The sequence below is a fragment of the Anolis sagrei genome, chromosome 2 (assembly GCF_037176765.1).
Source record: "Anolis sagrei isolate rAnoSag1 chromosome 2, rAnoSag1.mat, whole genome shotgun sequence".
NCBI lineage: Eukaryota > Metazoa > Chordata > Lepidosauria > Squamata > Dactyloidae > Anolis > Anolis sagrei.
Genome location: NC_090022.1, coordinates 90,028,418 through 90,056,388, shown reverse-complemented (window position 1 = coordinate 90,056,388; position 27,971 = coordinate 90,028,418). Strand labels below are relative to the sequence as shown.

The 27,971-nt window shown below is 37.6% G+C and overlaps 1 protein-coding gene across 3 annotated transcripts in view; it reads right to left on the bottom strand.

Annotated features, from left to right (window-relative positions):
• TRPC7 (transient receptor potential cation channel subfamily C member 7) overlaps positions 1-27,971 on the bottom strand; it is a 168,778-nt gene that overhangs the window by 30,625 nt on the left and 110,182 nt on the right. For all 3 annotated transcript variants that reach the window (XM_060765327.2, XM_060765328.2, XM_060765330.2), the window contains 4 exons: positions 25,299-25,463; positions 17,675-17,891; positions 13,270-13,503; positions 4,439-4,703 (listed from right to left, as the gene is read on the bottom strand). In XM_060765327.2, coding sequence (XP_060621310.1) covers positions 4,439-4,703; positions 13,270-13,503; positions 17,675-17,891; positions 25,299-25,463 — 881 coding nt within the window. The remainder of the gene's footprint in view (positions 1-4,438; positions 4,704-13,269; positions 13,504-17,674; positions 17,892-25,298; positions 25,464-27,971) is intronic.

Below are 27,971 nucleotides of genomic sequence, written 5' to 3'. Positions count from 1 at the left end.
GGAGCCATATGTCTATTACCACTGACAAAATTAGCCACATTAGTTAAACTAGAAGTGTCTGGACAATGTGTACCTTCAATATCTATTTGAGAGATCTGGAAAATTCTCGAAAACAGATTTTTGAAATAACGCGGGAAAATAATATTTGAGGTTATCTGAGGGGTAATATCACAGCTCTCCTAGTTCTTTTGCCAGAACTGGTTCCATCACTGGAAGGACAACACTGAATTCCTACCCTTGATTCATGGAGTTTTCTATGGAGGAAGAAACTGGTAAAACCCTAACCAAATAGTCATTGCCAGAGAAAACATTGTGAAATTCATGAAATCACCATACACCACCAGGTGATTTAAAACACAGGCAATGGAAAAGCATTTAACTTAGCCTACAGCCAAATTTGAAATTGCCTATACTATTTTAATGAATGTAAGAAATAAAAATTAAAAGAATAAGAAACAACCAGCTCTCCTCTCTCCCCAAGAACTGCAACCTCTTGTGCATCTTCCATATAACGTCTTCAATCAAGTTATACATTATTTTCCACTCATAACAGCTGTAGAAAAAAGATCTGTGCACTTGAAAGTAAAATTAATGGCATACTTGCAATAAGGAGTTGTAATAAGTGAACCCTTCTAACTGCTTTATTGTGAACAATGTTGCTTTACACCAGGCCTGCACAACATACATCCCACAAACCAGATGCAGCCTGCATAGGCCTTCCTTGCAACGCGGGGCTGAGGTCATGCCTCTCCCCAATCTCACCCTGTTTGGCAGGGCTTTCCCCTTGACACTCAGCCCTTTGCATACCTGCTAGGCATGTAAAGTGCCAAGGGAGAAGCTGAGATGCATCCTGAGCTTTGTTCTGCTCCCATGGGAACAGAGCACATCTGAAGAGAGGCCTGGGTTCTCCCATGGGCCTAGGCCCCCAGCACACGTGCCTGCTGAAGTGTATAGGTGTGTGAAGAGCTGAGAGCATAGGCCTGTCCTCAGCTTTGCTCCATTCCCATGGGGGGTCTCCCTTAGGGCTTGGACCCCAAGGGACTTGCACAATTCTCTCAAGGGTGGGGAAGGGGTGGGCTTCCCATTTGACAGGGAGCGGGGAGTAGGTATTACCCGTGGAAGGCTTTGGGGCAAAACTTGGCCCTTCACAACGCATTACATAGATACCAACTGTTACAATTCGTATTGGTGATTTGGCATTGCTAATACTGATTTTTTCATATCAGATTGAAATATATTCATATTCAAGATTAGGCTTGGTTTTGAAGCACTGGAAAAAACTTGGTTCTGGTCTGCTTAGTTTTAATTTTAAAAAATAGAATCACACCAAACAAAATACATCTTTTCAAGAAGCACAACAACTTTTAGAATCTCTTAACCACAAGGAGATGCCTGGACATTTCTTGCTTGTCTCTTGGATTGCCAGATAATGGGAAATAACTTTACTTTGTAAAAGAAAAACTGTAGTGAAATAGCAGCTTTCATAGGTTAGCAGTAATAGGGGTTCATATTCATTTGGTGGCACAGAGGGTTAAACTGCTCAGTTGCTGAACTTGGTGACTGAAAGGTTGCCAGTTCAAATTTGGTGGCAAATGCCGATCTAAACTCAGTCACCCATGGAGTTGGCTGGCTCCCATCAAAAGACATTTTGCCGTCTCCGTGGATACAGAGGGGTGGAACCAACATGCTGCTGCCCTGGCAACATAGGAGGCTTCCCGTGTTGCCCAATCTATGGGGGGAAGCCATGTGCATCACACGCGCTCCTGGTTTCCCCCCATGTAATTGCCTTCCCAGTGAGGCAGGCGATGCAAGGTGTGAGGTGCCAGATTCTCCATGCCTCATGGCAAAGCGAACCACCACCACCTTCTGCTGTCAGCTTTCTGATGAGGTAGGTACATGTGGTAATTTATGGAGGAGAGTCTTCTGCTTGATAAGTCTTCTATTTCCAGGGTTGTCAAGCTGAAGCTCAGCTTGTAAAGAGAAATAAGGGAAATCAGGAAGATGCTTTCAACATGTCCTGCCAAAGGCAAGATCAGAAAACAATACTCAAGTCAGTCTTCCAAAGTGTGGGTGTTATTCCCATTGAAAATAAATTTAGAAGCCAATGAATATTGATTGATTCTCTTTAATTCATTCTCTCTGTCTCTCCCTCTGGCAATTCATTTTCTTTTTGGCAAGTAAAATAGCAAACTGACAAAGCTGGGAGAGGCACAGAACAACACATCTCAGTTCTTACATACTGGAAGACTACTTGTATGTCCAGACTAGTCAGAAACATGATAGACAGCGCAAGGCTCTGGTTCTGTATTTTACCTCTTATTGGTTTTGCATGAACAGTGGTTCAGTATGAATACCTCTGGGAGAACTGAGGAGGAAATGAGGCAACAAGAAGAGATAATTTGTTACCAGATAATAGATAACACCCCAACTGAAATTTTGAACCATAGTTCTACTTGGAACACTGGAACAGCAGGTTTGTATAGTCAGTAGTAACACTCATACAGAATATTTTGTTTCCCAACCATTTTTATTTTATTCCTCTTGCTACTAAAAACCCCTTGGTATATAATTTTTCCCACCTTAAATTATTCTAAACATGAATAATTTTCAACTATTATGTGATACCCCTGCCTCATTTTTCCTAATGGATGCCATACTTGTTTTATATTTTAAATAGATTCAATTCACACCAAGTCTATTATAGTTTAAGTGTTTCATCTTCTATTTGGAAAATTGAATATATTACTATATTAATATTTTAATAATATTTATAATTTTTAAAGGCCAAATGATGCAAAGAATTGTCTTCAGTCGGTTCTCTGCAATTGGGAAGTAAGAGAAAAAGATTGAATCACTGGGGGTAGCCATATCAGCACCTTTCTTGTGGTCTTACTACATGTTTGCAGTGCTGAGCAAATGAAGTTTGAGCTTTTATCTGGATTTGTAACAGTACTTATATTTTAAAGCTTAGTTTAGCTGATTTTCTTCTCTCTACCTCTTCCTTTTGATTGACTAATCCTCTGTGTGTCAGGGTTCCAGAATGACTCGATAAGTTATAGAGGTCAAACATTGGAGATTTTTTTTTACTTTGTGCTTAGTTTGAGAGACCTTTTTCCTTCCCAGCTGAGCAATACTCCTATTACATTGAAATCAATCATGTAGATATCTACTCCCATGGTTCCAATGAGTTCAATAGGACTTGCTTTTAATGGGATTGTAGCTTGAGACATTCTACAAGACTGTTGAGATACATGCCTTTCTACATCAAAAACATGCATTTTCCAACTGTTATCTAAGCTAAATTTTCTTTCTGTAGTTAGAAGTTTTGCATATTATTCCCCTGTACTGGTTTCATTCTAAGAACAACTCTGCTCTTAAGTTGAAGAACTACAATTGTCTCAGGATAATCATATACAGTTTATGGTATGGGGAAACTGAAAATTGACTTCATCTTTACAAGCATTGGGCAGAGGGGTTGGATATGAACACTGGATGTGAGAGAAATATATAATTCTGAGCAGGTCTGAAAATAGGATTTTGATTTTTAGAATACTATATCATAAGATACTATATTTATTAATCATGTCACACACATTCATGCAAACAAAGTAAAGAATTTATTAATTTGAGGGATTTTTCCCCTTTACGCTTTCAGTCTCCAAATTTCAGTGTAAAAATTTCAGGCTTGCTGTATACTTTCCAATCATCCTGATTTTCCTGGAAATGCCACAAAACAGGCAATTGATTGTTCTATGATAGAGTCAGATGCAAGGAATTTTACAAATACATCTCCAATGGGTCATATGTAGTTCCAGGGCTGCCCTTCTTTCACCCTTAATATTGTAACACAGAGCTTTTGAACAGGGGTGGCTTAAGATATTTCGGACTGTTTCTACCTCTCTCCCCCTTTTCAGTCAGGGTGCATAAAATTCAAAGGCTTCCTAGTTGTGCACATGGGGCAGAATATCCTACAAACTATTGGCATCCCTGACAATAAAAGAAATAAAAATAATTAAATAGCAAACAATTTTCTATGACTGTCCATGGTGGCTTCCTTATTCTGCCCAATGTTAGTGCTAGTCCTGGTTTTGCATACAGTCTTTAATTTCAGTCTTAATTTTAAGTTTCCAAAGTTTCTAACTTGTGGTGACCATAAATCTACCTTGAGGTTTTCTTGGCAAAGTATCTTCAAAGGATGAAAGTGTGACTTTCCTAATATCACCCAGTGAATTTCCATGGCTAAGTGAAGATTCAAACCCTGGCATCCTGTGGCCTAGTCCAACATCTGCCACTATGCCACATTGGCTAGGATAGTAGGAGGCTTCATATCCTGAACTGATACATTGTTCTATACAATCTCTATTTCTGAAGAACACAAGCAGCAGCATCTGGGAAGAAGAAAGCACATTGGGCCCAAAACAGTTAGGCAGATACTCACGTTGTAAATGCTGGGTTATATTTTGCACCAAGGTAGTAGGAGTAAAGGTTGAACATTCCAATCATGAAAGCAAGAAACACCATAATAAAAATGACCATGAATTTGAAGATGTCTTTCACAGTTCGTCCCAAAGAAATCTGGAGGGGACCAAAGCTTTCATTGGCTGGGAGAATGTATGCAATCCGGGAGAAGCTGAGTACCACCGCTATTGCATATAGTCCTTCTGATATGATCTGAGGATCTGAGGGAATCCATCTGCTCCTGGCTGAAAGGAAACACAAAGGGCAACAAGTATTATTCATAACTGTGACAAGAACTAAGATTTGGGGGAAGGAGATTTAGGTTATTTAAGGGGAACATTAAAGCCCTAAGAACTTAAAAGATGTTATCACATGTATATCTAATTCAAAATATAAATAATAATAAATTGTAAAATAAAACTTTATTTTTCAAAGGGAAACAAAACATAACAATTTAATTTTGTGTACTTTTACTTTATTTATATTTGAAAACTTTTCTCCTGCATTTTCCAATTATGAAGTATTTTATTGTGGGAGTCCATTGTTTTGGAACCTGGTTCAGTTGCACAATTTGCAGTTTTGCAACATGATAAATCATTGCTGGATTTATCATAGTCCAGGGTAAAACCAGCAATAGAAAACTTCTGTGGTGCTCCCTTCTGTGTTCCATTACATAAATCATGTTCTCCAATTTTCAGGTCTCCAATATAGTGATATTCTAAATACTAATTGGTAATGTTTCAATGCAACAAATAAAAACAATGAGGAATGGGGACAGCTTACCTCACTCATCTTTCCAATTTATTTTCCTGTGTATTAATAATTAATATTTAATCTAGCCCCAAGTATTTTATTTAAGAAATTATTGGTTTTTGAAATGTTTGTCCAGATCAAATTTTTGTATAACTTCCCTTAAATTTATCTAACATATTCTTTTGACAGCTCTCCTCATAAATTAAAAGCAGGTGAAATTTCTTGCAAGTTTTTAAAAAAATGAATACAACATATTTCCATTTTAATAATAGCTGTTAGCTGTTAGATGTTAATAAATTCAGAATAATATATTCTTAAATAATATGATTCTGAATATCGTATTATAACCCACAGTCAAAAGATTAATTGGTAATCTTCTAGGATAAGAAATAAAATGTATTAATATTGTAATGCTTTGTGTGATCAATCTAAAGTCAAAGGGTAAAGTCAAAGGGAATGAGCTATTTTCAATCAGATTATTGCATGGTGTTTTGCACTAAAAAGGAGACATAATGTAGCAAAAGTACTCAAGGGCTACAATGCAAAGACTGAATGAGTTTTATTTATAAGTGTCTGGAATGTCTATCAAATTTATGCTCTTAACTACAGAGACAGAAGGAAAAGAATTTCTATGATGGCATTCAAGAAGAAATTGATAACCCACAAAGCCAGAAAATACTGATAATAATGGGCCTTTGGAATGCAAAATATTATTGCCAAAACACTTTAGCACTTTACAACTCCCCAAAAATAACAATAATAAAAAGTTCAGCAGAAATGGGTGAAAATTATTATTTTTTAAAATGTTTCTGGATGTGACTTACGACTAATAGTGAGGAAGATCATATATATTTCAAGAGTGGACTGTATGCAAACCTGTAAATATGTAGATGCAATTAAAACAACAACAAATATAGAAACTATCAAGCCTTAATCACTGATAGACATGAATAGCTCCCTCCCAGAAGGTTCAGCTTCTTTAGGAAACCCTAAAAGTCACATGTTCCAGCAACATGGCATTGCATGTGCTCCTATTTAACATTTTTGATAAGTGCTCTAAGCAGATATAAATGACTCCTAGCCAAAAGAGATTTAATGCAGGGTGAAGGCTTGTTATTGAGTAGTCTGGCTATTCAGCAATTCCAGTCTGATTTGTTCGATCTCCTCCTGGAAATGAAAAATCACGAACAATTTGGGCTTCAGTGAGGCAATAGTTTCACAGAGCCATTATAGAGAATAGCCTGATCAGTTTCTTTCACGGTTTCTTTTCAGTTGCTTTATAAGCAGTTCAGCTAAATACAAAGGCTCATCTGACCCTCATCACCTTTTTTTTGTTGCAGAGATGACAAGATGGCAAGTACTCAAGATCAATTTCTCTCTTGTGTCTTCCATTCCTGCCTTTGTCTCACTCCACTAAATATCATGAGCCAACAGCAGAATCGATATGAGATCTGCACTGAAACTATGAAACATATTCAGGAATAGCTATGTTAGCCATTCAACAAAATACAACAAAAATCCACAGAAGAGCAATAGTTTTGTTAATTTATATGCACATCATATAGCACTTTTTTTTTTGAAATTCACGAACTTCTTCATCAGACAAAAGAAGTTAAAATAAAACCATACAGGAGAATAAGGATGCCAGTGGTAGAGTCATGGGACTATATTTGGTACCAGATGCTACAGTATTTCTATTTTTAGTTCAGTTGTTCTGGTGGGATCTCAGTGCAGGCAAAGGAACAGCATGGTGTAGTGCTTGGATTGTTAAACTGTTAAACTATGGCCCTGGAAGCCTGGATCTGAGCCATCTAGGGCTTTAAGGTCATAACCAGCACTTTGAATTGTGCCCGGAAACAGACTGGCAGCCAGTTGAGCTGCTGTGTGTGTGTGTGTGGGGGGGGGGGGGGGGGGTTGTTGCCCCCCCTACAGACAGCCCCAGTTGGTAACCTGGCTGCAGGCAGGTTAGTACTTTCATCTTGGGGCCCTTCCAGACAGGCCCTTTATCCCAGGATCTGATCCCAGGTTTTCAGTTTATTTATTATTATTTATTTATGGTATTTGTACACTGCCCTTCTCAACCCCGAAGGGGACTCAGGGCGATTCACGGTGTTGGCGACGATTCAATGCCATAGATAAAACAGTATAAAACATCAAAACTGATCCTCCCCTGATAAAACATTAAACATTATTAAACACATTTCATAAAATGCCATCACATATTACACAAAGACATATCCCATATTATCTGAAAGTGCAGATTCATATAATACATTTTAAAGCGGAAAACCTGGGATCGGATCCTGGGGTATAGGGCCTATCTGAAAGGGCCCTAAGAACCTGGAAACTTGGAATATGGTTTGTGTCAAAGGGAATCATTGGTCTTTTTCTACTAATGTCTGCAATAAAGACATCATATCTAGGTAGAAAGATAAAATAGTAATGTCTATTTTGTCCTCTGGGGGGTAACAAACACACATATTGTATTCTCTGGAGTGCATACCTGGTATATGTTTATGATTCCATAAGTAATGCATCGAGCACAGGCTTGTGGCAAAGTTTTCACCTAAAGTTGCTGGACTGCAGCCATATCATGCTAGTCATAATAACCAGGGTTCACAAAAGATATGCATTACAGTCTAGCAACATTTAGAGGGCTAAATGTGTTAAAACCAAAATTAAAAGCAGCATAATTAAATTCAGTTTGCATAATGGGATTAGAGAATGAGTGGAAGATCCAGTCTTTTGCCTCAAATTACTGGTGAAGAGCTGGGGCCAGTCTTTGTTTCTAGAAGTAGGAGAATTTTCCAAGCAGAAATGTGTTTGGGATTTTCTGAGAATGTTTGCAAATTTTTTCCTTCACTGTGATGTTATGGAGGTCCTAATTCTCCAGAGCAAGACTTCCTGGTGGCATAAAAAGCATAGGGAAAGTAGGAAAATCAATGAAAAATCCCATTTTATCTTGTTCTACTAGTCAAAATGTTACAAGAGATCAGAACTCTTCTATAGAAGAAGTCAATTCTGGACACACATAAATTTTTTAACCAACTTACATGGTTCTATGGCTGCATTTCTGTGCATAACTATACTTGCATAACTCCCAGTTTTATTGAAAAAGAAACAACAGAATAATTTGCAATTAAAAAAGCTATTTGGTATGTTATTTTTTTATAAGCCACTGCTAAATTAAAATGGATCTATTCATTTACAACTTGCTCTGATGGAAAAGTGTATGCGCAAAACATGATTTGGTGATTAAATCTATATGGCACACAGCCTATGAATACATTGTTCACAAACAGGAATAGACACCAAGAGGCATGGAAGATTATTTAGGAGAATAAGCATGGATTTAATATGTCTCGGCAGCAGTGAATTAACTAACATTATTGATTTAATGTGTTCAACTTGGTAAGAATTATTGCTTGGTCAAAAGTTCAGAAAATCTCTAATGTCTTTTGGCTGAATAAAAAGAATAGGAGTGAGCTGAAGGGGCAAAAGGGGAATGTGAAACAGTTCACTCTCTTTTCTTTTGTATGGTTGCCTGTGTTTCCCAGTTGGTAGCAACAACATTATCAAAGTTGGGTTTTGCACCAAAACTGCCTTATGGTGCAGGGAACAATGGTGGTTGCCAGTGGAGCCTTTTCTATTCTCCAATTTCTTCTTGGAACATTATGTCAAGATGTAACATCATTTGTGAGACATTATGGCAGGACGCCTGGGTATACAGGTGGGGAACTGGCCAATGAAGCAAGTGCCACAATCAGTATTAGGTTTGCTTCCGAGGATTCAAGTGAACTATTTATGATAACCTTCTCATAAGATTTCCTTTGCAAGATTTACTTAAAGAAGGTTTGTCATTGCTTTCCTCTCAAGCTGAAAGAGTGTGACTTGCCCAAGGTCAGGCTAAGCAGAGATTCAAACCCAAGGGGGGAGTGTTAGGGGTTTACCCCCCCCCCCCCCTGAAATTTTTCAGGTTAAAAAAAACCCTGGTTTACTCATGAATTTTAACTGGTTAACCATATCCCCCTGCTAAGTCTATGAGAAGCAAAAATTAAAGAGTCCCTCCAGAACTGCAAGCACTATCTCAAGCAAATTTTGACAATTTAGTCACACTGTCATTACTTGCAACAATAGCTGATAATGTGAAAGCAACCAAGTTGGCCCACCCATAAATGGCAGACAAAGCCTAAGGCATTGGGGGGGGGGGATTTGAAGACCCTTATGAAGGAGATTGGACTTGGTGTGGACAGTTGACAGGGGTGGAGCTGCAGGCCATTTAAGGCTGCTCTTTCCCTCTGTTGTTATCTTTACTTCAGCATGAGGCAGGTTCCTAATGGGGAATTGGGCCTTTCCCTCCTTGCTTCCCCCGCCCTTTTCCAGATAGTAGGGTTCTCATTGCTATGCCAATGTATAGGTCATTTTCACTCATAAATATTTGAAAATATACATAAGAAGACCAATAGGACAAGAAAGAGTGTTCACTGAGACAAGAAAGAGTGTTCACTGAAGTTTATCAATGGAGCCCAATTTCTCACAAAGTATATTGGCACAGTTTTCAAGTGTTTCCAACAGATGTTATATTCTTTTGCAACTATAAATTGCCAATTAACAGTCATTTTTGGTTTTTTAAGACTTGAAACTTTATAACTGATTTAATTAAATATATATAAAAATATAGATTGAACCATACTATTTAAATTATTTTGTGTTATGGAAGTACTTTTCATGATTCGCTGTCTCATAACCTGTCTTACTGTGAGACTGTCCTTTGATGCTCTTTCATAATACCTTCCTGGAATCATCTTCCTTTTTCATTAAGCCTTCGTCAAAAGCATATTTTATTTTGTGGGCATGTAATTTGTTGGGTTTAAAATTGTTTTAGTTCCACTAGCCTAAATCCATTGAAATGAATCCATGTATTTGATTCTTATCCTTCCTTTCACCACAACTAGGACTCAATGCAGGATGCAAAAGACAAAACAGTATTAAACAAAAAAATAAATTTTAAATGTTTTAAAATAAAAATACATGTTACATATCAAAATAGCACATTCTTCTTTGCCAACAAGATTAAAGACTAAACGGTTTGTTCAAATAGAAGGGTTTTTGCCTAATGGAATAAAGAGACCAGAGAGGGGTCCTTCAAGATTTCTTTGGGAGTGAATTCTGGAGCCTAGAAGTCTGCAATCTCTATCCTGATTTTAAATGCTCAATTATTTTAGTTAAAGCATCTGAATGACCACATGTCCATTGGAGTATGGTGGGCATTTGACTACTTCCATTTATTCCTTGTACCACTTTTGCACCTACCTCTTGCTGCACAGTTCCTGTATCCTTTCTTTCCCTCCTCTCCATTACTTTATTCTCTTCTATGATCCCTCTGCTTAATGTTAAATTGTGATGTAATGGTTTTTCTTGTGCTATTCCACAAAGACCACAATGGCATACAGTAGCAGTAATGTTCTGTATTGAATCAGGAATTGATTTGAAAACTTATGGAAGTTCAGGTTTCTAATGACTTAGCAACTCTCCTGACCCAACCTCTTTATTTCACCAGAATCATACCATAGAAGTAGAAAGGACCATAAATGTGATATAGTCATGACCCTGCCATACATCAGTGTAGACTGGTCTATGACAGGGTCATAGGGAGACGGCTTATTCACACAGAATTGACCAGAATGATATAATGGGAACTTAGCAATTTATACTGCAAGAATGCAAACTAAACCATCACACACGACTATATTTCTTCTATATGAGAAAGTGCTGTTCAATATTTTAATACTTCCATCTTTAAACAAAAACCAATCCCATGAATTTGATTTAGGTTATTGTTCCCCAACCACCACTGAACAAATTCTGCCAAGAAAACTCTGTGATAGTTTCACTTTAGGGTTGTCATAAATCAGAAATGACTTGAAAATACACATACTACATTATTGAATAGTTCTGATATAAAGTAGCCCACAAGAGGGAGCTCCCTAACCTACAATATTTCAAAAGGGGAAGTTAAAATCAGGGTTCTTTTTTAAAGAGTAGTGAAAACATAACTTCTATGCACATGCTACAGCATTTAGGCTTTACTATGCATGTTTTTGAAGTTTAGTGTTTAGTGCTTTCTTTGAAAAATTGTAAATTACATTTACAAATGTTCTATTCCTCAAAGTGTCTGGATGTGATAACTGAAGCCAGTCTTGTCCTAAATTCCACAAAAACTTCCTCGGAACATATCGTTAAGATGATTTCTAAGCTTTCCTGATCATTGTTCTCTATTTTTGTAGAAAACCGTAACAATGTAATCCTGAATGTGAACAGTTCAAAATGAGAGGGCTAAAGACAATTGTCTGAGGTGCATCCCCAGTGTAGAATTAATGCAGCTTGACACTACTTTAACTACCCTAGCTCAATGCTATGGCATCCTAGGAATTGTACTTTTACAAGGTCTTTAGCCTTCTCTTCCAAATAGTGCTGGTGCCCCACCAAGCTAAAACTCCTAGGATTACATAGCATTGGGCCATGGCAGTTAAAGAAGTATCAGATTGCATTCATTCTGCAGTGTAAATGCACTCATAGGACTAGTCCTTACAGTCTTTGGGTGCATTTACATTATATAATTAATGCAGTTTGACACAACTTTAGTTGCCATGGCTTGATACAATTGAATCATGGGAGCTGTCATTTTACAAGATCTTTAATCTTCTCTGCCAGAGTGGTGGTGTCTTACCAAACTACAACTCCTAGGATTACATAACATTGATTTGTGGCAACTAAAGTGGCAGTTAATTCTTCAGTGTGGATAAACACTTTAGAGCCTGAGCAGAAAATTATTAATAAAGCATCCTGATGGTTTTAATTCTATCATGATGAGTAATAACAAATCTTATTAATGCAAATCCAATATACCTAATTAAAATGTGAATGGATTCCTCGAAGTCTGAAGGGAGTGCAGTTAATTTTAAAACAGAAGGTATAAAAAAATAGCTGGCAACCAGTTTTTTGGTTTGACATGCAGAAAGCAAACAAGCATGTATACAACAAGACCCAACTATTTAATCTGGGCTTCTTTCTCTGCTCCATAATGACTGTTTTCCTCAAAGAATTCATACATATCTCAAATAATTCAACAGAACCATGTGACACATATTTTCCAATTCTAATAATTCTGTTCCCTAGGATAGACATTGTTTTAATATTCCTTTCCCTTGAAAGCCTACTTCCAACAGCCTTCTCTTAATCTATGGGCGAAAAGCACTTCCCCATCTCAGCTGTATTTTCTTATCTTCAAAACACCATGGCCATTGCTTTGTACCACAGAGATATTGTTGGGTTCCAAAATACATACTGACCACTGATTGTCTAGACCTGATTTCACTTCTTCTCATTGAAGGAATCTTTCTGTATAAACTTGTACTAAAAAGTCACTCAAAAATTTGAAATGGCTGAGATGAGTTGGAATTTTGCAAAATTCGATTCGATTTAAGCTAGAGAGAGTAGAAATGGCCCTATGATGGCAATCTAATTAACAACATAAATAATCTACCTACCTACCTACCTATCCATCTAATATAGTTACCCACTCTGTCACCAAGAGCTGACTGCCAGTCTTAGAATAAGCTAAATTATTATTTAATTGATATTTTAATAATGCAAGAGGATCTTGTCCTAACATTGATTCATATGCTGTAACTGCCTTCGGAGCATCACCTGCAAAAGGTGCATAATATTAGGTGGAGAATGCCATTTTCTTTTGCTTTCATTTTGGGAAAACAAAATGGACCCTTCATTTGTTAGTTGAATCTTAACAACACATAGGAGAGCTGACTCTTCTTCTCTGTGTTGTTTAGGTTGTTCTGTCACTCCGCACAATTGAACTGTGTTTGATCTCCATTCAAATCCAGAATGTCATGACAGAACACATTTCTGGTCTATGAGCTCATTCACTAGACTGCCCAGATTGGATGCACTGGAGAGGAAAACTCTGCAAACGCTCTGAATTTTAGAAGGAACTTAGGCTGAAAAAGAAAACTCATTTCAGTCATTATATGGCCTTACCATATGTAAAATAGGCAACCTGAGGAGGAAGGGTGACATTATTGAGGTCCTCATCCGGAACATATAAATCCACATAATGTTGTGCTTCTGATGCTTTGAGGAATGCCATGAATCTGGCAGTGAAGGAAGCCACGAAGATTGAGAGCATCCCGAAATCCAACAAGTTCCAAAGATGCATGACATATTCTCGGGGGCCTTCTTCCCAAATTTCTTTGCATTCAGACCATATCATTCCTACAAAGGAACACAAACTTTTAGTGCTATAAAACAAATTGTTGCAATTTTTCAGTCATGTTTTCTACCCAAATGATGCACTAAACTTTTTCTAGTACTTAGTGTAGCATTCTTACCACATTGACACAGTCATAAAGACAACATTCCTCACTAGAGCTTGGCCAAATTATTTGTTTAGATTAAAATCCTGAGAATTCTCCACCAGCCCAACTCACCGTGGGAGATATTACACTTTCCAAGCTCCTTTTTCTTCATTTTCAGTCTAAACGTGAAATCAAAATTATACAAGTTGAACATTCCTTATCTATATTCTCCAATCTGAAATACTCCAAAATCCAAAATTAACCATCTGGGTGGCTGAGATATTGACCCTTTTACTTTGTAATGTTTCAGTGCACACAGATTTTGCTTCATGCACAAAAGTATTAAATATTATGCATTAAATTACCTTTGGGCTGTGTGTATAAGGAGTATATCAAACATAATGAATTTTGTGTTTAGCCTTGAAAACCATCTCCAAAATATCTTATTATGCATATGTAAGTACAGGCAGTACCCAAGTTATAAACAAAGTAAGTTCTATAGGTCTGGGTTGCTGTAAGTTCTATAGGTTCTATAGATAAGTTCTGTAAGTTTGTTCTTAAGTTGAATTTGTATGCAAGTCAGAATTGGTACGTTTTTAAAGTGTAGCTCCAGCCAAATATACGTGTGTGTGTGTGTGTGTGTGTGTGTGTGGACTGTGCAAAACTATTGTTAGTCCTCTTCAGTCGTTAGTAATTCATTAGATTTATGCAAATGAATTGCTATTAAGAATTGCAAGAAAGGGGGAGAAAAAAAATAAGAATAAAAACACTCACCAATATTTTTTGTTAAGATTCCGTAACATTCATTAACCTCCCACAGTCAGTTTAATTTTCAGTATAAGCATTAAAATTTTTTGACAAAGCCAAAGGGGCCATTGTTGTTGTTTATTCGTTCAGTCGCTTTCAACTCTTCGTGATCTCATGGACCAGCCCACGGCAGAGCTCCCTGGTGTAGTATGTATTTTACTTTTGCAGGTATGTATTTTATTTTTACTTTGTACTTTACTTTATTGTAATTGTTGGGCTTGGCCTCATGTTAGCCATCCCGAGACCCCTTGAGGAGATGGTGGTGGGGTATTATATATGTATGTGTATGTATGTGTGTGTGTGTGTGTGTGTGTGTGTGTGTGTATATATATATATATATATATACACACATATACATACACACATAGTGTTTGAATTAAATTAAGATCAAGACTGCTTGCCTGTTGTCATAAGGAAGGGCAGTTGGGACAGCATGAGCTGAGCTGGACAGAAGACTGGGAAATGTAGTTTGGGAAGATGAGGCCCCCTGTGGCAGAGAATTCAAAAGGCCCTGCCCTAAACTACATTTCCCAGAATGTGGTGTTCAGCCTCCGAAAGCATCAATGAGGGCTGGAGCAAATCTAATAATAATAAATAAAAATATTGAATCTGCAAAGATGACTAAAGTAAGTAAATAATAAGTATGAATATGTGCTATGTTGAAGTTCTATGGTTCATTGTGTGTTTTATAGACACACTGTTAGACAGACATTCAGGGGAATTGCTGTTGTGGCTTTGTGTGTGTGTGTGGGGGGGGGAGGGGTAAAAGGTTTTTGTCTAAAATTATAAAAATCCCCAAAAGTCAGTAAATATGTGAATCTTTTTGAAACTTGGGGGCATTGATGTCCTCATTTTCTTGTGCATTGTATATAAATTCAAGTAGATAGCTCTTGTAGGTTTATTTTTTAAAAATATGGTAAAACAAATAAAAAATTCTCCAAAATTTAGTGGATGGGTAGAACATTTTGAAACTTGGTGGGCTAATGTGTGGTACAATTATAGGCAGTGTCATCATGATAGCTCTAGAAATGAGCTCCTGAATTTTTCCCATTTGCTCAATTACTTAACAAAAAAAGTAATGAAAAATTCGTTACTTCGTTATAGTTACAAAACTTTTTAGGTCTATAATTTCAGGAACACCCTCAAAACTTATTCACCACCCTCCCCAATTTTGTAATGAGTATTGAAACATTTTCCCCCCATTGATCACACAGGCTATCTCTATCTATCTATCTATCTATCTATCTATCTATCTATCTATCTTTGGACAGCATAGGGAAGGGTTAGCACCCCTATGCTGTTTGTCTTGTTGTCTGTAAAATCTTGTTCAGAAGATTTCACCCCACTTTCTATCCCTGTGATAATTGGAATTTGAAAAATTTGGCTTGTTGTAGAATCAAAGATAAGCGATAAAGCTTCTGTTAAGACATATTTTTCCCATGATAACTCAGGAGTGAATTTCCCTTCCTAGGTGTAGATTTCCCTCACTTCCTATTGTCTCATTCCCGTTCTTAAACTATGAGTCATTTATAAGTTGAATGTTTGTAACTTGGCGACAGCCTGTATTCCAAAATCCAAGGAATTAAATTAAGATAAAATAAAATCAGAAAAACAGAACACTTCTGTTCTGATTCCGTATAAGGGGTGCTCAAACTGTGTTAGGCAGAATAGTCTACATTCCATTGTAGCATCCACTGTGCCAAATTTCACAAATTTTCAGATAATCAAGAAATAAGATCTATTTAATGCAAAGTACTTTCAAGTCTTCAAAGTGCTTCATATGCATTATCTATTTACCATACGTAACTCCGTCCAGTAAAGTAAATTACTTTTGCAAGATCCAGTGTTACTGATTGGTCAGCTGAAGCTGAGACTTACATCTGTGAGGCTATCTAATGACTTCATAGTAAGAATTAAGTTCTTAACTTGAAACTTTCTGATTAGTACTTCATTATATCACTTGGCAGAATAAGGTTAACAGCATATTTCATTGCAGGGCAGGAAATTTGTAATTATTTGTTTTGTTAATACTGTCAGGTGTGATTATATGCCAAAATAACATGACAGCACCTTAGTTTGAGTGGGTGAAGCTGAATAATCAGATATAATTACTGCTGTTTAAAAAAGTTTATTCACTGTGTGCGTATGCCTTCAAGTCTCCTGTTGACTTATGACACCCATATCAATTTTCTAGGATTTTCTTAGGCAAGGAATACTCAGAAGTGGTTTTGTCAGTTTCTTCCTCTGAAATATAGCCTACAGCACATGGTCTCCCATCCAAACACTGACCAAAGTTGACCCTGCCTAGTTTCCAAGATCAAACACAATATGGTGCCTATAGGGTATTTAGGTCCTACTATGCAGCAAGATGTTATGCAGTAAAGGTAAAGGTTTCCCTGACATTAAGTCTAGTCATGTCTGACTGTGGGGGTGGTGCATCTCCATTTCTAAGCCAAAGAGCCAGTATTGTCTGTAGACACCTGCAAGGTCATGTGGCCAGCATGAATGCATGGAGTCCTGTTACCTTCCCACATAAATATCTATTCATATTTGCATGTTTTTGAACTGCTAGATTGTCAGAAGCTGTGCCTAAGAGCTGGAGCTCACCTCACTGCCTGGATTCGAAATGTTAACTTTTCAGTCAGCAAGTTCAGCAGCTCAGTGGTTTAACCTGCTGCACCACCAGCCCCCCCCCCCCCCCCCCCAAGATAATGTTATAGCACCATTCTAAAATATTCAGAGAGCTGGCACAAAATATATCTTGCATTTATGTAGGCTGTCTCAAAACATCCATCTCTTTGAAGTCATTTAATAAGATTTCAAAAATAAATAAGCCATCTTGTCATGCATGAATTTTGTACACTTTGTCATTTGTTCACTTTTTCCCAGATCAAATATCTTACAGCATTTGGGTTTAATATATTTTATTTGCATGAATGGATGCAGTTGTTTATTTGTATCACAGAATAATTGAGTATAGAGAGAAGTAGCTGAATAGATACTCAGTTGTGTCAATGATAATTTCAGTTTTAGATAAATAATCCTTAGTTCCTCACTTTTTAAGCACAGAGTAGATTGTAGAGCGTGGGGAACATTTCTTATGCTTAGTTCTTATTTACTTGAATGGAAAAAGCCTGTGACATTTATTGCAACGATGAGCTATGCAATATAGCAGTTGGAAATTTTTTGCCAGTAACTGGAAAGTTATTTTGTGAACTCCTGTTTCTAGAATATTTATTTGTGTTTTTGAGAATTATAAAAAAAATCATATTTCCACTTACCTAGAACCCACTTCATGATGAGCATTTCTGTCCATGAAAACTGTGTGGTTTTTACTCTAAATATTTGTTTGGGATGGTCCATGGCTGTTTCATTGGGAAGGAGCTTGACTCCTTCAAATCGGTCTGAGGCATTCACAACTAACAGTCCAAGGAAAATGGTAAAAGACACAGCATGTGCTACAAACTTCATGAAGGGGCTCCGGAGTGTACGTCCCAGCTGGAAACAAAGCAGACACAAAACTTTAATGCCTTATCCTTCTCTATGATTTTCAGAGTTACTAGGCTTCTCTCATGGTTTTCTTTCATCTTATACACAACAGAAATAATACTTCTCTGGATGGGGCAAATGTGTTAGGAAGTGAAATATTGGTTGCTGTGTCCTTAATTTTTTTTAAAAAAAATAAATCTATCTATTATCTATCTATCTATCTATCTATCTATCTATCTATCTAAAAACAACATTTCTTCTGGCCTGGATGATTTCACTGCTATTTCTAGCACTTCCCACATCATTTTATTTCTTTCTTGAAATGAATTTCTTTTAATTCTGAAACATATCAGAATAATATGTTCTTCTCTTCTCTTCCTGAAACTGAACCAAAATGGTAAATGGATTGACGTCTTCTGTTGCCTAAAGTTTTACCTCTCTGCAAACTGTTCCTCCTGGCACTTTTCAGTTCAAATTTCACTCCCTCCTCCCAAAAATAAGGTTGCTTTGGAGAGGGTTTGAAATATGAAAGCTAGGTGTAAGAGGAGGATTTGGCTCTGGTCACCCATTTTTGCAGATAGAACTGCACTTTAATCCTCCCTCATTTGATGTTAGTGGAGCAAATCAAGATTTAAACAAATGGATTCACAGCCCTTTAATCTATGTGGGCCCTAAGCCATTTCCAATGTCTCCATAACAAATACCCATTATGAAGGAATACAGCTGTGCCAAGAAACTTGTAAAAATAAAAGCCCAGGCTTGTCAGATCTGGGAAGCCTCTTGAAAAGCCTATGTGATCTCAAAAGTTAGAAATCATTTTCTCCAAATATAAGAGCAAAAGCTGTTATCCTCCTTCCAGTTTTTCATTGGACCTCTGCACTCATTTTAATCATACATACATAGGTTTCTTTGAAGTCAAGGGAACTCTTTAAAGTAAAAAAAAACACACAGAATACATTTGCTAAATCGAAAATTCAGCTTTCACAGTACTAGCATAGCAAGTTCTCAAAGTGTTGATATAATTTTAGGCACTTATATTGAAATCTACATATAACGACCAAACCATCTATGTTTACATCTTGCAAGACTGATAAGAGAAAATACAGTGCTGAAGAAAGATGTGAGAATTTTTGACATGCATGAAGTGGGTAAAATTCGATAAGGGACAGTTTCCCCCTGCCCAATTCTGGCACAATTTGCAGTGAAAAACCAAAAGAAACACCTCAAGCATTCTCCAGCATGAGATTTCTCTCACAGTTTGCAAAATCACTCTCTTCGCCATTAAATATCAGGTTGAAGAGCTGAATCAGTAAGATGATATATAGCCAGCCAATGAGGTTAAGTGGGGTGCAACAGAAATTAAAACAAATATGGGATATCCTTTACATAGAAGGACACATTACTGGCATAATTGCTTCTATAATTTTGAAGTTTTATAATAATTAGGTTCTTCACCTCCCTTAGAATATTTAATGGTGGCATGATGCTCATGTTCTGAATCTAACTGAAAACTCATCAGCATTTAGGATCCATTGCACACGATACAATTATACAGCTATCATTCCACTTTAATTGCCATGTTTCTATCCTCTAGAATCTGGGTTTTATGGTTTTTTGAGGTATTGTCCACTGGAAAGCTTTGGACCTCATTAAACTATAGGATTCCCCAGCATATAGATACAGCAAGTTAAAAGTGGAACCAATGTGCTATAAGTGTGAAGTATGAAAGAGACATAGGTAGGTTAAGAAGGAATCCTCCAATTGCTCTTGCTGTGCAATGAATCTATGGTTTTGTCCTTTAGATTTCTAATTGGAGACTCTATTTTAAAAATGTGCTTCAACTGGGTTTCATCAAAATATGAAGCATGTACTGGTACAGGAAATATGTCATGAAGTTTCAGTGATTCTGCATGTTTACGGGAAAGAAGCAACCATGGTGGGATTCTTTAATTGTTTACAACTTTATGGACTCATATATACTGGGCAGTTTAGCCTGGTGTCGAATTCGTGGCTGTTGGTCAGACATCTCTCCTTCTCTATGTCATCACCCCTGCTACTTCTGGCCAGTCATAGAACTCTGTGCGAGCTCCTGGACATCTACTGGCATGAGAGACAAATTTAGACCAGATCCCAATTTCCAAACTGCCCCCAATGCTCCAGAAAACCCAGAAGTATTTCTTGACTTTTCCTGCAAAAGGACAAAGGCAGTTTAAACCTAAAAGCCCCAGGATACTCATAGTATACTCTCACCCAACCTATTCAACTTGTATGCAGATCACATCATGCGATGTGCAGGGCTTGATGAATGCAAGGTTGGGGTAAAAATTGTTGGAAGAAACATTAACAACCTTAGATATGCAGATGATACCACTGTGATGGCCAAAAGCGAGGGGAAGCTGAGAAGCCTTCTAATCAAGGTGAAAGACGAAAGTGCAAAAGCTGGGTCTACACAATATTTTAAAACGTCAAAAAACCCCAAGATTATGGCAACAAGAATGATTGATAACTGGAAAATAGAGGGAGAAAATGTGGAGGTAGTGACAGACTTTGTATTTCTAGGTGCAAAGATTACTGCAGATGCAGATTGCAGCCAGGAAAACAGAAGACATTTACTTCTTGGGAGGAGAGCAATGCCCAATCTCGATAAAATATTGAAGAGTAGAGGCATCACACTGGCAATGAAGATTGGCATAGTTAAAGCAATGGTATTCCCCATAGTCACCTACAGATGTGAGAGTTGGACGATAGGGAAGGCTGAGCGAAAGAAGATAGATGCTTTTGAACTGTGGTGTTGGAGGAAAGTTCTGAGAGTGCCTTGGACTGCCAGAAGATCCAACCAGTCCATACTTCAGGAAATAAAACCCAACTGCTCATTGGAGGAGAGGATAGTAGAGGCCAAGATGAAGTATTTGGCCACATCATGAGAAGAAAGGAAAGCTTAGAGAAGACAATTATGTTGGGGAAAAGGGAAAGAAAAAGGAAGAGGGGCTGACCAAGGGCAAGATGGATGGATGGCATCCTTGAAGTGACTGGATTGACTTTGAAGGAGCTGGGGGTAGTGATAGCTGACAGAGAGCTCTGGCGTGGAATGGTCCATGAGGTCATGAAGAGTTGGAAATGACTGAACGAATGAACAACAAACTCATTGGAAGTAACTGTGCATAATGATGACACACAGCCTTCCATTTGAGGTGAGTCAGGTTTTTATTTTTGTTTAGCTAGCGTGGAAAAGCCTTATGTTCTACAATAGGACTTTTCACCTGATTGTTGTCTTTTTCATACATGAAATATGAAGATGGAATGTAATGTTGTCTTTTTCTATACTGATACAATTTCCCCATATAATTATTTGAAGATTGAGCAAAACTTTGAACAAGTCCATTAAATCCCAATTTAATTAAACCCAGATCTACCTTCCACAATTAAAGGATTCACACCTCTACTTGCTAGATTAATTGTGAACTAGCACAGAAGCCAATGAACCCTTTTAAATATTATTTCACTTCCCTTCATTGTTGTAAGAAATCCTATATTTAATCAGTATAACATCAATATTTAATTTCCAAACAGTAGAAAGTTTCCTTGGAGTGATAGCGTTCAGATCTTCATAAAAATCTCATTTATAGGTAGATAAATAATGCAGATCTTCTGAACTTCTGAATCATCTAAAAACTAGAAGATTTTGATCTCAGTCTCTAATCTTTGTTTATTCAGCTGGTGCTCTTCAGCATGTTCTCCATGGACTTGTGGAGGTTAGCAACTTGTTCTTGCCTTGATATTAAGGCATGGTTATTTAAAATAACAAAACAAAGCACACTATATATTTTTCTGCAAGTGGCACACTAAAAAGGCTGTAAGCCAGTAAGAGTGGTGACTGAAGCAATGACATTAAGAGATGGGAGATGTTGGAGTTATCCATGCTTTTTGTTCTTTTTTTTGGGGGGGGGGGGAAACCCTAAGGAGACATTTTCTGAATGAGATTATACCTTAAATTGGTTGAGCATTCCTTATCCTCAAGTGTTATTGGATTTTTTTTACAGATTTTGGAATATTTGTAATTGCATATGTGTACATTAATAAGATATATACATATATACATAATACACATAGGCTGAAGTCAATGGTCTACACAATATTTTAAACCATTTTAAATAAAAAGTTAACATAAATTGAATTATCAAAAAGCAAACATGTCACTATCTGAGCCATCCAGGTGGACAATTTCTGATTATCTGTCCCAAATGCTTTCTACAATGCTGGTGTTCTAAGGACTAATGTTTCGAAGTCTGGGCATTAGATTTGCCCCTAACAGTTCATGGTCAAAATCCTGTAAAAGTTTGCATGGGGAACTACACTCCATCTCTCCCAACTGCCCCATCAGCTTGGCTGCAAGCTCGTCTCAGCAACCATTCAGTGGCTGGTTGAGTGCCAAGGAAGATGAGAAAAACATCATCCACTGAGATCCTGGTAGATGATTATTGCAGTTGAATGGTGAATCTGGAACAAGGGATGGGAGGCTTTAATCTTTGCAGAGAAAGGGAGTCAATACTAAATTCTGCAACAACAACAATATATGCAGGTTATGTTGGGCCTGTCCTTGTGTATGTTAGCAGAAAGATGATGCCTGTAATTTATTTCACATGGCCAAGATCCATTTTATCCACCTCTATCCCCACCCATGTTTGAAATACATTTATGTCTGCCTGAGGACTGAAAGCACCCTCTCTGTTCCATTAAGAGCAGCAATATGGTAAATAGCTTTCTTGGGTGTGGCACTATGATTGCAAATGCCCTCCCCTTGGAAACCCAAATTGTTTCTTTTTCGTATCAGAATAATACATGTTTATTATTAAGGTTTTAAGAACCCAATTGACTTTTAAGCATGTATCTTAGGGAAAAAACTCTTAAATTTTTAAAACTGTTTGACTTGCTGAGTTCATATACATATTTTTAATTGTTCAGTTATTTTAATCTGGATTTGTTTAAATTGTCTTCGTTGTTTTATCTCTTTTTCTGCCTTGAGACCTCATTAAATGATAGGAAAATATTACATAAAATTATGCATTTATGTTTCTATCTATATCTATATATTTAAACGTTTCGGCTTTTGTTGCATTGATGGTAAGCCTTCAAATCATCTACAACGTATGGCAACACTAAGATGATCTATTAAGGCGTTTTCTTGGTAAGACTGATTCAGAGGGAGCTTACTCTTTCCTTTCTCTGAGGCTGAGGGCATGTGACATGCTCAAGATCACCCAATAGATTTCCATGCCTGGGTGGGGATTTAAACCTTAGTCTCCATAGTCCAATGCTCAAGATACTATACAATGCTGGTTCTTCTTATATCAAAAAGATTCCAGGGCATCTTACAAATAAGTAATCACAATCATAACTGTAATAATGCATATAACATTCCTTTGAAGGCTTACCAACCTCTCTATTCATGAGCCATTTGTATTATATTTACAGCATAATCCTATTCATATCAACTCAAAAGGAATTCCCATTGAATTTATTGTGTGGGTTCCCATGGCCAAATGGGGAATAAATCCAGGTCGCAAGATTTTCTCCAGAGGCATAGCCCAACCCTCAAATCATGACTTTAGGGGCAAAGAAAGATGTCCAGTGAGTGTTAACCAGATCAAACAGGAAAGCAAGGGTGACTGGTAGCTTCCATGCCGAATAAGTGGGCAAATTTGCCCTGATTTTTTAAAAACCCTATCGAAGCTGATATGCCCTTCTCTTAAATGAGCCTAGCATCTTGGATAACTCTTTTGAAAGTTCAAGACCAAGACCATGAGGATATTCAGTAAGCACCGGATAGCTAAGGCTATGTGTCTTGGAGGAGAGTGACTCAAGAAGGAGACCCCTTCTACACATGCTATAAAACCCAGAAGTAACTGGGTTGAAAGGTGTGTGTGTGTGTGTGTGTGTGTGGCCAAATGACACTTAGCCAAAGTGTGTGAGGGATCAAGGTAAGAGGATAAAAGCACATGTTAAAAAGGTGCACTTTATAGCCCAATTCCAGGTGAAAAATGTGCACCTTTGTATGACTGTATATCCCTGCAGTCATACAAAACACATGCTCTCCTTTTCTCCCCCCCTTTGCAGACTTCTCCAGTGCATGTGTTCTTTTAAAAAGCCCCAAACAGCTGATCAGGCTGTTAAATGGACACACGGGTGATTCAAGGGAAACACAAATGGAAAGCAATTTGAATTCTCTGAAAGTCTTTATTTTACACTTTATTATCTTAAGCAGAGCTTGAATTAACAGTTGAGGGAAGAGAGAGATCTGAAAGAAGATTTTTGAAAAAAATTCCCTCTGTTATGTGCTGGATCTGATATGTGCAAATCTGCTTGTGTTTATATTAAGATAGTTGCATGTGCACATATATGGTCTAACAGCGGAAGGATGTCTTTAAAAGTCCACTGAATGTCCTCTGTCCACCCTCCATCTTGATCTGCTTCAAAAGAAGACTGTGAAGACAGTGAGAGATTATATCCAAAGACTGACAGGTCTGTGGGTGGACCTGCTGTCAGGTCTCAAGACTTTTAAACCCATTTCTAAAATACGGATTATGGTGCCAGAGTCTCTCAACATCCAACATGTGAAGCACCCAGAGTCTCTCAGCATCCATCCAACATGTGATTGTGGCTGGGATGCCAGCTACAATCCAGGGAGAGAAAACTCCTTTAGATGGAGGACAATTGAGAAAGAGTCCATAAATAGTCTCATACCTCAACTGCACCACTGAATGCTAATGTAATTGTGCTTGCAGAACTCTCATCTAATTTATTTATGACATTTCTACCCTGCCTTTCTCCAACCCAGAGGCTACTCAAGGCGGCTTTATATTCAGAGAACCATTCTAATTAAACATATGACCTGAGCTAACTCAGTACATGAGTCCCCCTGTCCCAGTAGTTTTTCCCTGGGCTGCTTCCTGAGCTCCTTCAACTGAAAACATTGAAGGTTGACCCTGCATACATCCACAGTCATATTCACTTGCTGTACTATGGCAAAGAACTCTCCAAGTGTTCTCACTCAACACCTATAGGTTCTCCAAGGGCATCTGTTTTCACACATGGCACTGAATAACTAGTCAAAGTGGCAGTCTGCCTTTATTTACTATTTCTGTTTTTATTTTTGTTTCTAAATGTCCTTTCAATCTACTTCGGAGAACAAGTTTCCAAAAGGCTTTGCTACAGGGTGCTTGATGGTTTTCTTCCCTTCCCTTGGTAAACTGCTAGGAGGCCCTTAAGATTTTCTTCTACTCCTTGTACCTCCTAAGAAGACAACATGTATTTGTGATCAAAGTTAATGTGTCTGCATCTTTGTCAAGCCTGTAGGATATCTACATTTCTATGTATGTAAATAATGATAAACAAACATGCACCTTAACCAATCTGTACCTTGCTGCAGGGAGCAATCCAGTATGCTATGGCAAGGAATGGAAGGCCTATTGAGACTCCAAAGACCGCCAGGAATTTCACAGCCATGGACTGCTGGCGTAAGCCTGAGAGATTCTCATACCACATGGTGAGTAACTGCTGCTGACAATTGGGATGGGCGACAAACTGCAAAAGGAAATACAAGGTAAGCATGGCCTGAAATACATGAAAGCTTTCTTTTTAAAAAATAAAAATAAAAATAAAGCTAAGTTCTAAGTTTTCCCCAGTTACATAGCCCAGCATGAAGGCAAGATAATTTGTCTGGCTGCCAGAATGATAGAAGGAAATGGAGTGCTTTAAAAACATTTAACAGCTTCCAGCAAAAGTGTAAGCCAAGTGGATCGGCTGGCATCATACATTGACAATTTATCATCTGTCCCTGTTCAAAGAAAACACAAAACATTTCAACCAGTTAGAACTACTGCCCATGCTGATTTGTCTCTAACATCCAAGAGGAGTCAATATCAATAGCAACAGAAGTTTATGTTGTCAATTTATGTGTTCATTATGTGAAAACCTGCAATCTCAGAAACATGAGCACGAATGTATTCCTAAGCCTGCTCTTGTGGAGTGTAGCTTTCATAGCACCTTCCATTTTCTCTTCCAGTTCTCCACTCCAGAAGTTTAGCATGAAATCTGGCACTCAGAAAGTTTTCTGAGGCTGGCTCAATACCAGATCTAATGCATTCTGACACCATTTTAATTGCCACAGGTCAATACTGGAGATTCCTGGAAGTTTGGTAAGGCACTAGCACTCTTTGGCAAAAAATGCTACAGATCTTGTAAAAATTAAGTCTCATTCTATAGCATTGAACCATAACAGTTAAAAGTGGTGTTACACTGCCTTAAGTCTACAGTGCAAGTGCACTGCAAGCAAATATTTAAGATGGTGCAGGTAGAAGGTGGAAGGTGGGGAGAGAAGGGGTAATCTGTTTTAAGATGGAAAATATACAGTATCAGTTCTTGTAATTCATGCATTAATAGATAGTGTAGGAGACTGGTCATACAAAAATGTAGGAGACTTTTGATTGTTTTGTATTTTTAATCAGCTATCCTAATAGGCAGACAGAACACAGTGATCCTTCAGCTTGAGCTCTCTCCAAACACTGTAATTTGAAAACAGAATGAGTTTTGCTGAGTCAGATTTGATGTCTATGCAATTCCATTCTGAATGTGTTCTGAATGTGGCTAAAGAGTTGGTACCATTATTTGTGGTGAACTCTATGTTAAAACGGTTTGTACAAAAATGTTGAACATTTTACAATGTACTGTACTGAATTTGTCCAACTCATTTTCTCTAGTTCTGGGAATCGTGGGAGAGAAGTGGGAAGGGAAGGGGCTTGGACATCATCTAAGAGTAGATGGAAAATGATCTCTCTGCCTCCCACTCTTCCTCAAACTTATAATACTATTTTTAAGAAAATAATGTGAATCTACAATGGCAGTGAGCTATTTGTGCATAAACATATTAGCATAATAATGCACCCATTTCATTCATTCCATTGTCAACAAGTAGACTAAATACAAAAGAATTTGTACATTTTATATCCACAAAACACTTATGCTCTGCAATCCCAGTCCTAAATCTAGTTATTTACAAGTAAAATTATTATATCTAGAGAATGTACCAGTTGATTCAGATGTTGCATTTCGTCATACTTTGTTGCTCCCATGACACTGGCTTCTTTGAAATATGTCCCCCTCCTTCCCCTGACAGCTTAAATCAGCCCTCCGTATTTGGTGGGGTTAAGGGAACAGGACCCTCACAAAAGTGAAAAAACCACAAATAATACACATTTTATTTTTAATCTGAGAGAACATCTCTCTAGGAATATCTAATTTCTCCAGCATGAATCTATGATCAACTTCTGCTGGATTGCTCTAGTATATCTATAGATTTCTAGAGAGATGTTCCTTCTAGGATTCTCTAGGTTTACCATTATGACTCTATGATCAGCTTTCAGCAGAATTTGATTGTAGAATCATTGTGGACTATCTAGCGATTCCTAGAGAGAATGCTTTAATCTAATCTGTGAATAATCAAGTCCACAAAAGTCAAAATTGCATATGTTGAGGACTGACTGTATATATTCTTTGGTCTCCCCTTCTCTACACTTCAGGATAAGGGAGGAGTATCTTGGTAAAATCACTGTCTGGATCTAATTTAAAACCTAATCTAATGTAATCTAATCAAATGAAGAATGGGAGCATGTTTGGGGTCTTTCAACTTTCTGAACAGGGCCTATTGTAGGGCCTGGAGAACATTTGCCACTAAAAATGATGAAGAATGTCTAATTCTTCCTTTTTCTTCTGACATTGCTCTCAAAATCATCAATTTCTGGCAGTCTTTTTGCCATTCAACGGGTTCCAAATCAGGAGATAGATAGGCATCTCCAGATGGAAGTAAATGATCAAAGAGAATCAGCACACCTACCTGCTGTCTACTGAGATTTCTCTGTACATGCATCCTGTTAACTTGATGTTTCTGTGAATGAAATCTTGACTGCCAAGATTGTTCTGCCCTTATAAGATCGAGCCATTAAACTGATAACAGAGTATTTCAGCACTGAATGACAGCTCCCTTTCCCAGCAGTAGACATAACACTAAATGAGATGCAAGAACTTGAGGGATGC